Here is a 12,200-nt window from a genome sequence, read left to right as displayed (position 1 = left end):
AAATAAACAGGCTATTGTCAATCATATAGATTATTCACCTTCGCAGATATCAAACTGTATTTCTGCACTCTTCGATCTTCAGCCAAACTGTTGGCTGAGAAGGGAAATCCAATCTCTTATGCAGGTTAGTAGTCCTTGCATGAATTTTCTCTATCACTGACATGATGCATGTTTTGTCATCATTCATTTTTCATATTTCACTATAAATGAGTCTCCATGATTTGCTTTCACTATTTTTATACAGAAACATGTAAGCCATTATGATGGAATTCAATTCTATTAAAATACCTGAATGACATCAACAAGTAGTGCAGCACCTAAATATCAGAACCTTATCATATTATTTTCAGCCTGCTTTCAAAACCTCATCACATCAACAAGTTTTGGATTATACAATCATCAAGAAAGATCACAGTCCTTTTCCGATGTTTTCCAGAGTTTTGGCTCAACTTTGTTGCAAGTAATCAACTGAAATGCAATTATTTGAATCTGTCTTTTACAATAGCAAAGGCGGAAAACTTATTCAGCTGATTTCACTTTGATACTCCAATTCTAAGTCACCTATGATGACCTGGAAATCGAAGTAAGAGACTGGCACAAGCAGAAACTCTGTAAGAAATTCAATAAGTTTGCGAGGAAGTTCAAGCAAAGTTCAATTGCCAGTCCTGTTTACCTGCACTGAAAATTGTATTATGTATTCGGGCATCTGCTCTTTCAATTTCAGTTACATATCAACTATATTCACTTTCAATTTCAATTAGCACTCCTGTTCATTACACATAACAACTTCTCATGTATACAATTACTTACTTTCCTAAACAATTCATTAACAATCCTAACTCCCGCAGCAAAGCGCGGGCAACTATTCCTAGTGTAAACTAGATGTGATAGAATGGATGGAAGTTAGAGCTTTAGGTTGTCCACCATAGCCTCCCTTGCATGCATTGGTGTTCAAACTATAAGTAAACAATCTCAAGTATCCAATTACCCTCTTAGCATCTGGGTAAGACTACTAAGACCTAAACTCCTTTGATTTTATCAATTCCCACCGGATAAGTGAGAAACTAACTACCCAAAAAAAAAGTTATATTACCGGATAAGTATCAATTCCTTGCTCCTAGATGCATAAAGGTTTGAGTTTAGATAATCAAGCGAGCAAACCAATCCTAGGTATAGGTGATTTTAACTCACTACTCTCACATACACACCTAGTGTGCTATCATGCTATTAATGTTCAAAGCTAGCTACTCTCTAAACATTGGTCATGTAATGACAAATGCAAAGTATTCAAATTAGCTAAACTCAAATACAAGCATTCACTTCTTGAATTAGCATGTGAAGATGATCATGGAAATTACATCAAATAAGATTCAAACATCAATTCATTACAAGTTTGGCTAGGGCTGAAAGCCCTAACCCCAACAATAGACTACTCACGCATATCTACACAAACTAGAATCAATATAATGGAAAACATTAAGCTATCAAAGAATAAAGTCTAGAAATGACTAGGAATGATCACAAGTGAAGGATGATGAAGTGATTGATCATGGAAACTTTGTCGATGTGGTGCTTCTCTTGTGCTCTAGCTTCTTCCTTGAACTCCTTCTTCAAGACTTGAAATCATGATGATGCTTGGTATATGTAAGATGTTATGAATAGGGATGTAGTTGGAAAATGAAGTGGTGGAGATAGAGGTTTTGTGGAGGAGATGGTAGTGGATTGTGTAGAGAATAGAGAGAGAAAATGATGTAATGGCTAAGTGTGGGTGATGCCTATTCCTTGAGAGAATGGGTCATTAAATAGATGGAGAGAGAGGTGTGAAATAGTGTTGAGAAGCAAAATGTAGCAGCTCACAACTTGCAAGAAGCATAGAGGTGGAGTAGAAAAGTGGTAATAGATCTCAAAATCAAGAGAAAATGGCATGAGAGTGATGATGTAGGTTGGAGTAGGAAATAATGAGTGAGGGATGGTGATTAAGCCTAAAACATGTTAAATATTGGAGTGTTGATGATGATGGACTTTTGGGTAATATTTTTGGTTGAATTGGAACCAAAATGTTTTGGAATTTGGTTAAAATAGAATGATGGTGAATGGATGTAATGGAATAGATGTTATGGTACTCATCCTCCTTGCTCCTCCATGAATATGGCCAGAAAATACATGGCACCACCGAGAGTGATGGTGCGCCGCCTCTTGTGCCGCCAAAAGTGGTGGTGCACGGAAAATTTGTCGAAATTTCATTTTTTTCTCCTCTTATCAAGATTTTCTACAAAACACGGAATTGGATTAGTCAACATTAAATTGGACTTTAGAACAAAGAATTTTCATGTTTTAGGACACAAATATGTATATGAATTATGAAATATGATCCAACAGTAGGCCTGGGTTTGGGTCTGTTGGCCTTGGGATCTCTATTTTACTTTTAACAGTTTTTATGCAAGAATCCCTTTTCTTTTTGGGAAGGAATTCGTAGAGTCTTTTCTTTGATAATTTGTAGCCAAGAGTGCCCACGACATCTGTATCATTTGATTTTTGTTGATGTTTATTGGGTAGTTTTGGCTGAGCTTCATGATTTTTAAAAATGTTGAATTACTTAGGTAATGACTCTATTGATAGCCCCACGAGGGCAGGGTCGTTGTGTATAATTTCGTTAATCAATGCTATAAATTGACATGTTTCTAAAAGAAAATGATACACACTTAATTCTTTAAAAAGATACAAACTTATTTAAGACATTGAAGTTGGCCAAGTTTCAAGGAATTGAGTGAACTCATCCAGATACCTGTTGTTCAAATCTAAGTTGCCAAAAACTTCCTTCATGGCCCAAGCATTTGCCCTAAGTGGCTCCCCTTCTCTGTCCACCATGACTTGTCTAATCGACTCGGCCACTGCTTCACTACTAAATGACCCATCTCGATCATCCCTCGGTATCTCCAACCCGACTCGCTTGTTGTGCATCAGTCTCGTGATCAACCCTTGATCCGAGCTTGCCCCGGAAAACAAAATCAACACCCGACCAAACCCGAGCGCCTCGATCACCGAACTCCAACCGCAATGAGTCAAGAAACCCCCAATCGACGAGTGACCCAAAACCCTAAGTTGTGGAGCCCAACCCCTCCACACCAAACCCCGGTCTCGAACTCGGGTCTCAAACCCGACAGGAATTATATCCGGACCTTGAGCTACTTGACGATTGCCCAACACCCAAATAAAACACAACCCGGATTTCTCTATCCCACGCGCCAACTCGTGCATCGCTTCTTGACTCAGAGTCACCTCCGTGCCGAGTGCGATGTAAACCACCGACTTCTCTCTCCTCTTATCGAGCCACTCTCTCAAAACCAGCCACGTGTCATCTTCCGATTGGTCCTCTTGTAAAAAGGGAGGCAACATCCCGACCGGAACCACCGGTTTGCCGTACAATATCGGGAGCAAACTCAGTGAGTCGCCGTCGAACTCGGGGCAGGTCCTGGTGGCCACGAAATCGCAACCTTGAATAACACCGGCCAACCTCCGGAAATCGGAGACCTCATCGTCCATGGAGTCCCAGTGACTGACCATCTCATGCAGCTTAAACGCCACGTTAAAATCAGGAAAGTCGATCCACTCAGGGACGACGGTGAAGTCCTCCGGCCGCTGGCGTTGACCGGCGAGAAGCTCCGACGGCGGGCCAAAGAAGGCCATGGAAGTGGCATTGACGATGGTGAAGTAAACCGAGTTGATCCCTAGCCGAGTCGCGACTCGGGGTAGCCAGTGGGACGCGAAATCATGAACGATCCAGTCGACGTCGGAATGTTCGAGACAATGCGTGAGAGGAAGCTCGAGCTTGTCGTAGGCCTTTTTGAGGTACGGGACCTTGTTGATGGGTATGTCGGCGGTGGACTCCGCCGACTGAGGAAGGCCGTCGACGGCGGGCATTGGAAGCTCGATGAGTTTGATGAGCGAGGATAAGGAGGAGGTTGGGAGGCGGTGGAGGTTTTTAGGGGTGGAGATGAAGGATATGCGGTGACCTTGTTGAGCTAGGAACTTGGAGACTTCGAGAAACGGCATGAGATGGCCATAGGCTAGCCATGGAAACATGGCTATGTGAAGGTGGTTTTTCTCTGTGTGTTCCATAATTGTGAGCTCCAGATCGACCAGCAATGACAACTATATACATGGATTAACCTACTCTTACTGATACTCATAGATCACTGTCAATGATGAAGAGGTCCCATTGTTCATTATTTTCCTTCTTTTATGATATTTAATTAAGCAATATATATTATAGAGAAAACAGATCGAGAGGAAGATTAGATCTCCGACATGGACAGTTGGAGCATCTCCAACCGGTGTAGTCAGAAGCCAAAACATGGCTTTGACTTGTTTTGGAGCATCTCCAACCATTCAATTATGTGCAGTCATTTTGACTGCTTGTTAGTGAAAAGTTTAGCTATTTTGACTAAGGAAAGAAGAACGAAAGCCAAATGACTTCAGATGGGAAAGATGTGGACCCTAGCTGCATATTGGGTTTAGTTGCAACGCCAGAAGCTACATGCCTGAGGGAGACTGACTTCCTTACACTGGCAGATAAAGTACAACAGCGGGACCCGCCTGGGACAGAAATATTATATAAAATAATTATGTATGATAATTAATTTATGAAATTACTTTAGCTTTTAAATTTTTAATTAAAGATAGTTAGAGATGCAAAATATGAATGAATAGTAATGACTATATGAGAGTCAAATTTTGCAAATGATTTTGGCTTTTGACTTCATTGTTGGTATTCAATGTCGTTCGTACATTTTCTTCATCTCTCAAATTGTTTTGAGTGCTCTTCAGTGTCATCTTATTTATAAATCTGTATCGTCGTTCATATTTAACATGCATGCTTCGTCTATTTATAAATTTGGATCATTGTTCATGTCTGAAATGCTTCGTCCAAAGCAGAAAGCTGAGGTGTTAGGTTCGCCAAGGGATAGGGTTAATTAGATGAGCATATATTTTGGGTTAGGTTAATTAGGCGGATAATCAAGCATATATTTTTACTGAGAGGTGAAGTCAGTTATGTTCAATAATGAGAGCATTCTGAAGTGATGAATTGGAGGGTGTAACGATCGAGCAAAATGAATTTTTCATACTGTTTGATTGAGACATGCATGTAGTATGAGATGAGAAATTCACATTTGTAAATAGTTTGCTAAGTCGTGCAGTCGTGTACTTCGGGTGTGCACGTTCACTTCGTTCCAACTAAATCAAAAGAAAAGAAAGAAGGCAATATGTCGCCATGAAGCATAAAAAGAAGTGATGAATTATATGCAGTGATGAGCCATTGCTTTTGGATTTGTTTTATGATTTTATTTTTGCAATTGGTCCCAAGTGGTTCAATAATTTTCGTTCTGTAAATATATTTGATCAACGTTTAATTACTGGACAAAACCAGGTCGAGGAGGATTTCTGATGTGGAGTTGTGGACAGTCACCATACAGCCATTGGTGATCGGTCTCTTCTGTCACTTTTGATATACAAGTCTGTCTGTCCCAATTTACAGGTGGGTTGCGAAACCGGAAAAGAAACAGAACCGAAAATTGATCCGAAATTAAAATACACCGAACCGTTTTGGATCCCACCCAAAGTACATATTAAATGCTTTGTTCCTTGGACAAGACACGTTGGGTTAGACGAGCATGTATATAGTTTTTGGGTTAGGAAAGGTTAGATGAGCATATATAATTTTTGGTGAGACGAGGGCATTCTGAAAATTATAAAGGTGTAAAAGAGCAAAATTAAATTTTCATGAAGTCTTGACGCCAAAAGAAAAACGCAGAGTAATGTGTTGTCCATGAAATATATAAGTAGTAGTGATTGAATTCTAAAAGAGCTAGAAAAGAGTTGATATTATTAGAAGAGCAAAGTTCATAAGTAACTATGCATATATCACATAAATAATGCTATATGAACCATATTTATTTACTAAATTGTTACCACAACTCTCTCAAGCAGGTGAGACCCATTATCAAATTTGTTCCATTAACCTATAATGCGTATGTATTTAGTATTTACATAGAAAAACAAAAGGGAGTTTTAAGAAGTGCGTGGCTGGGCTCTTAATAAATAACTGATCTAAACTGTGTTCTAACTTCTAAGGGAAGGAATTCAAGTTTGCTGTGAGATAGGTTTTTATCATAGTGGCTCCAGTAGGATCTGATAATAGATGTTTGACAAGACGACTTCTCAAACTATTTGGTGCTATAACAAACATATACAAGGCAAAGAGCATGAGATCAGCCGAGGACAGAGAAGACCCGAGAAAACCCTGCCACATCCTGCAAGGGAAGAAGCAACACCATCCAATATTCAGGTTTAGTTCAAGGTTGAATTAAACAGCTTTACAGTTGTATACGAGAATTTTGAAGGCTATAATGTATGGTTCTTGTGATCAGTATCTGAGGAGCAAGAATTTTGAAGGAAATGCATTGGACATGATGTGGAAAATTGATCGTACCAAGTAGGTAAGCGGAAGAAGGTGTCGAAGAATGTCCTAATGCCCTCAATGTCCAGTTGCAGAATGAGCGCTAGTCCAAACAGGAAGAATGATCTTTGGCGTTTCCTTTCTGGTGGCCAGAGGGTATTCCAGGCTGAAACGAAAAGATCATATCAACTGAATTGAAATGCCAATTACCAATCGATCACAAACCATGTCTCCCGGCATACATAAGCTCTTAAATATCAGAATTTAGTCTAAATTGGTATATATCCTAATAACAACTTGAAAGTGTTTTAGAATTGATTCACAAAAGGGTAGTCTGACAGCCAAGTACGGAAAACATATGAAGCATAATTCAAATGATTTATAGTTATCAATCCTAAATTACAAAATGCGGAGAGGCAAACAGATGTTAACATGTAAGCTTCCTTTCTAAGAAAATTATCATTGGAAAGCAGCAATGGAGATTCAAGTATGAAGTCCAAACGATGTATACCTTGCATTGAGATATTCTGATTATTTATTTGACGGCTAAGACTGGCCTTAGGATGATCCTGCTTCAAAATCTTTGCAATCACAGAAGCATATTTTGGGGCCTCCGACAAAGATCTCACTACTGAGTACCCTGCTTGAAGATGGTAGAACTATATTTAGGCATCTAAACTGACCAATTGGAATAACCTTGATGATTCTGGTTTAGATATTACCTGTGGCTGGATGTACCATGCTAGCAGCAGCACCAAATGCCAAATTCTTTTGCTCTGTATTCGGTAATGACCCCCCAACTGGAATCCAAGACCATTCCTACATTGATTATTGTAAAGTTATACCCCTTAAGAGTAAGTAATGACAACCATGGTTAGTTCCTTTAATGGATGAAGATGAATATGTAATTGTTCCTTCACATGGCACATGCATTAAGCCCTCTCCAGCCTTCTTGAAGCGAAATAAAGAATAATACTCTGTCCATAAAACTAACCTCTTCATAAGTTTTTACAATACGAATTCCCAATGTCTTTAACCTTGACAAGAGCTTTTTCTTCAATAAATCAAAAGGCATGGCATCTTTCGAAGCCAAGCAAGTTTCCTGCAAATTAACTTCCTGTAAATAACTCGCACATGGATCACTAGTTTAACAGACAGCTAATGCACATTGGGCAAACCTCAAAGAATATTCTTGTTGGGGACATGGCCATGGCATAAAGAAATGTGGGATATTCTGCTTCCAAACATGAAACTTTTTGTTTTGTGTAGTCTCTATAATCCATGAAAACCATCAGGTTGGGATCATATGGATAACTTTCCACCTGAAATTGAAAGTCAGAATAGACACAGTAAGTCATTGATTCTCAACCCCAGAGAGGAACTAGTTATCACATATCATATATATACGTTTTCTGACTTCGGCCTAGCACTAATACGAAATTTCCTACCTCAACCTCCACTCCATAAGCTGTTTGGACAGAGACCTTTGGACCACCCACCTCATATTGCAAAAGCTTCCCTGAAGCAGCTCCTGATGCAACAGTAGCAAGCCTATAATACCGCGTTAGATGTTTGAAACAATGTCCGGCAGCAGCATAAAACCATGTATACCATCACTAAAAACTTGAATTGAACAATACCTAGAGGGGACATTGATACCATGCTCACATGCTATAAGGCTATGGCCATTGCTACCTTCAACAATACTCTCCACCCTTGAACTAAGGTATGAAACACCTGACTCTACACACCTAAGAGAATCAATAAGAATTATGTATCTACCAAGAACTGTACTATACACACACACACACACACGAATCATGGAGTAGAAATGTAGAATCTAATTACCTTCTCAAAAGCTCCTCATGGAGCAAATTTCGGCACACACGACCGTAAGCACGACCGAACAAAATGGGATCGCTTTCGTCATCAAGATACACAATGGTGTCCTGCCAAACATGCTCAATACACCCTTCTAGTCCAAGGTCTGAAAAATGTAAAAATTGAATCGGAGACCAATATCAGCAGAGTTTTCGAGTGCTTTTAATTGCATGCTTGGTACATTTTATGATACATATCATGAGTTCACTACCTTTGAATTCATCTTCCCAAACACCATAGTTGTTTGTGAAAGGCAGGTCAGGGCCAATGAGCCCAACTTTCAATCCCAACTTAGCCGACTCGGCAGCCAGAGCAAGACCCGCCGGACCACAACCAATCACCACCAAATCCAGTACATCATCCCTTATTGGCGGAAGCTGCATATTTAAGTAACAATTTCACTAAATTGGGAATCTAAATTCAAATCCGACCATGCACAAACACCTACAATCCAATAAAACCAGAAAAGCAGAGAGGTAACCTTATCGACGAGTTTAGACTGTTTCTCCATGGCCTTGTTCCGCTGCATTTGGACGAAAAGAAGCTCCGACCCACCGCCCTTCACGTAATCTTCCTCATCCGCAAAGCCTTCCTTGACAGCCACACTTCCGGCAGTGGCTCTCACTTGGAGCAGAGAATGCTTGTTACACAAAGCACCGTAGCGAAAGAAAGAAGCTTCCTTTCTAGTACTTGGGATAAACCCTCTTCTCCCAGTGGGGCAAAACGACACCGTCATTGCCGTAAAGTTCCGAGCTCCGATTCCAACGCAGTCCATGACCACCAAAACAAAGGCCGGTCTAAAACTTTTAACGGGAGTAGCAGTAACAGTTCACAACTCAAAGCAACATCACTGTAGATACTTCCAGGGATGTGAATGATATTCTGCAAGTGTAGAAATATCAAACGAGGGCTTCAACGGAGCTGGGGAGTCGCTGAGTTAAGGGCCTCTGTCACTGGTTGGTTCTTGGGGGGTTGCGGATAGGGAAGGGAGTTATATGGTGCGCTTTAATTTGCTGAGGAGTTAAAGACGGTCATCCAGAAAATCTGCCACGTGGAGAGACTCTATTGGACTGGGCGTGGAGATGTGGTCCCGACTTGGCTTATTGAATACGTGTCGTCCGTGGTTGCCTTTTGGGACGTGCATTAATTGTGGCTGAGTCTGCGGCGAGTGTGCTTCCGTTGGGGAAGCTTTGGCGGGAGCAAGTAAAAATAAACCGACTCATCGGTCACACCATTTTGGGAAGCTTTGGTGGGAGCAAGTAAAAATGAAACCGATTCACTTGATGTGTTTGGTATGTTCGCGAATTTGATGACTTGAGATTTAGAAAAGAAAACTGATTTACTTATTGGATTTGGATTTTTTTTTTTTCCTTTTACCTCGAGAACTATTGGACTTAAATCTTGGTTAATAGAACAAAGTAAAAAAATTTATTTATCTTTTACTTTCAATATAATAAATTATTCAGTTTTTAATTTCAATTTTGAATTTATTCATTTAGGGTTTGATAGAATGAAAAAAAAATTTTGCTCTTATTTTTAGCCTCACGTGTGTTGACAAGGAAGGAGGAGCGGCAGACTGACCAAATGAACTCCAAATAAGTTGAAACTTTGCAGATCCATTCTAAACATCCTATGGATCATTTGTTATGAAGAGTGCAAGAGCTATTTCGGAATGGAAGATCTTCAAAAGATTGGTGTAAATTTCTGCACTAGAAGATAAAAACTGCAAAACAGGACCTGTACTGATTCCGGCAGCATTTTGGACCACACCATGGTGAACTATGGTCAAAATTGACCGTGCCGTGACGGAAAGTTAATATAGGTACTACGTTGACAAGAAAATATATTACATTGATAAATTTTAAAATTTAGATATCACTTTGATAGTCCTCAAAGTATCCATATATTGTTGGTGCAAAAACAACTCAATAATAGTAGTTTTAGTTTAATCTAGGCACATAAGAAATTACTTAAAAACGATATATGAAACCCAGATTTGTCCAGACACATAAGAAATTACTTAAAAAGCCGAAAATTCTTCTATACACAGCGGTGCAAGTCCACATACACCAATTATGCAATCTCAGCAGTTTATATATGGGGTCCGTTATTTATCACTCAAAACCGTCAAATCTCAGGGGTGCGTGTATATTTAGCACTGCAGCTCTCACTGTACTTGTTGAGATAAGCGTGATGCCTCTCATGATTCTTCTCTTTCTATTTTCCAAATTGTTTCTGCTGATCTTTATGTGCAGGCTTAGTGGTCGAAGGGGAATTATATATCAACACATGCTCTTTTTTCTATGTAATTGCTCTGTTATGGTTGTGCAGCACTTTCACAATGTACCTACCCAATAAGTTAATACCTTACCTGCAGAATCTAGGGCTTTATACTTTGTATTAATGCATTTTAGATATGTTAAAATGAATTATATAGTGACGGAGATTTTTATTTACAATGGTTACAAAACATCGTTTCTTTAGCATAATATTTCATCAACGCTGGTTAGAAATCAAACATTGTTGTCCTAACATAGTAATTCCTAATATGTCAACTCGCGGATGTGTGAGGGTCAGGGTTCTAAAAATCGGCCTAGGCGCTAGGCGTCACCACCCCGTTCCGATTTTGGCCTAATCGAGCAAGCTAGGTGCTGGGCAGAAAGTCGGCCGCCTAGGCGGCCTAGGCAGTTCTGGGCTGTCCTGGGCGGGTCGGCGACTAGGCGTTTCAGTCCCTTTTTTTTTTTTTTTTTTGACTCTTCATACTTAATCCCAATTTACCCAAATTGAAGATAGGGTTCTGGTGCGATGAAGGCTCTCTCTCCTCTCTCTCTCTCTCTCTCTACTGCACAGCCGCACGGACCATTTATTATCAGTCTTTCTCCGACTCCGAGTCGCCGTGACAATGGTGACATTGCTGATTTGCTGCCTTGCTGGTAAGTCCAACTTATGGGTTTTAAAAAATTCAATCGAATTTCTGGCTTTCATGAATCATGATTCTCACAATCTCACAAACTCTTTCTGGGTTTTCACTTTCCAGTCAAAGGTGCTAGCTCTTCACTCTTGGTTTGCTTTTTTTGACTCCTCTTCAAGCTGTCAAGCAACAAAGCAGAAGACTTGGTTCAATTTCTGGGTTCTTCAAGCTCAGTGAATCTCTGAATCTCTTGTTAAGTTGATGGGCTTTGGTGTTTCTGATTCTTGGAGCTGTTTGACTGTTTTGACTTGTGTTTCTCATTCGTAAGTTTCTGATTCTTTGATGATCAGGTCGTATTGCAATGGGAATGGAGTGGTGGTGGTTAAAAATGGGAGAGATCGAGAGAGAGTGAGGGTTTGTCTTCTGGTGTAGTAGGGTGAAGGAAGAGAAAAGACAGAGAGACTAGTTTAGCAGTTCAATTGGAACCCAGCAAAGGATGTTTCAAGTTGACACGTTTGCTAAACAAAACAAACGTGTCCTTCTAGTTTGCATTGGATCAAATCATATAACAAACCCACTGAGGCTAATATTAAGTATTATTTATTGTTAAATTCTTAATTTCTTTTCTCTATTTTGATTAATTACACTATTTATAATTCATTTTCAAATTTTAAATATTTTTATTTATATAAAATATGTCATAAAAATAATTAAAAAATTAAAATAATTAAAACCGCCTAGTCCCCGCCTAGGCGGGGCGCTAGTCCTCGGGTCACCGCCCGACTAGCGCCTAGCATTTTTTAGAACCTTGGTGAGGGTAGCTGAAAACAATGTATATGTAGCACGGTTAAGGTCAGATAGCCCGCGTTTTGCTGTGTGCCATTTTATGATTATGATTAAATTCAATTTGCCTCCTCCAACTTTAGGTCAAACATCAATTTAGTTTTTGAT

The 12,200-nt window shown here is 39.7% G+C and overlaps 2 protein-coding genes across 3 annotated transcripts; both read right to left on the bottom strand.

The window, feature by feature from the left end:
- Nucleotides 1-2,730: 2,730 nt before the first annotated feature.
- LOC112183561 (UDP-glycosyltransferase 91C1) lies at nt 2,731-4,119 on the bottom strand. Its single transcript, XM_024321938.1, has one exon. The coding sequence runs from the start codon at nt 4,117-4,119 to the stop codon at nt 2,731-2,733; it is 1,389 nt and encodes a 462-aa protein (XP_024177706.1).
- Nucleotides 4,120-5,998: 1,879 nt separating this feature from the next.
- Nucleotides 5,999-9,338, bottom strand: LOC112188431 (lycopene epsilon cyclase, chloroplastic). 2 transcript variants are annotated; one of them, XM_024327550.2, is made up of 11 exons: nt 8,820-9,335; nt 8,550-8,715; nt 8,306-8,444; nt 8,098-8,208; nt 7,906-8,008; nt 7,636-7,779; nt 7,452-7,559; nt 7,180-7,276; nt 6,969-7,097; nt 6,491-6,623; nt 5,999-6,311 (listed from the first exon to the last, which is right to left on the bottom strand). In XM_024327550.2, exons 1-11 carry the CDS (start codon nt 9,111-9,113, stop codon nt 6,128-6,130), a joined length of 1,608 nt encoding a protein of 535 aa, XP_024183318.1. In that variant the 5' UTR covers nt 9,114-9,335; the 3' UTR covers nt 5,999-6,127. The 2 variants fall into 2 exon arrangements, 1 of the variants encoding a protein (XP_024183318.1); XR_005806714.1 differs by having other exon boundaries at nt 6,170-6,311; nt 6,491-6,646; nt 8,820-9,338.
- Nucleotides 9,339-12,200: the final 2,862 nt, after the last annotated feature.

Source organism: Rosa chinensis, chromosome 2, assembly GCF_002994745.2.
Source record: "Rosa chinensis cultivar Old Blush chromosome 2, RchiOBHm-V2, whole genome shotgun sequence".
Taxonomy (NCBI): domain Eukaryota; kingdom Viridiplantae; phylum Streptophyta; class Magnoliopsida; order Rosales; family Rosaceae; genus Rosa; species Rosa chinensis.
Note: the sequence above shows the minus strand (reverse complement) of the source record. Positions and strands in the feature narration are given on the sequence as shown.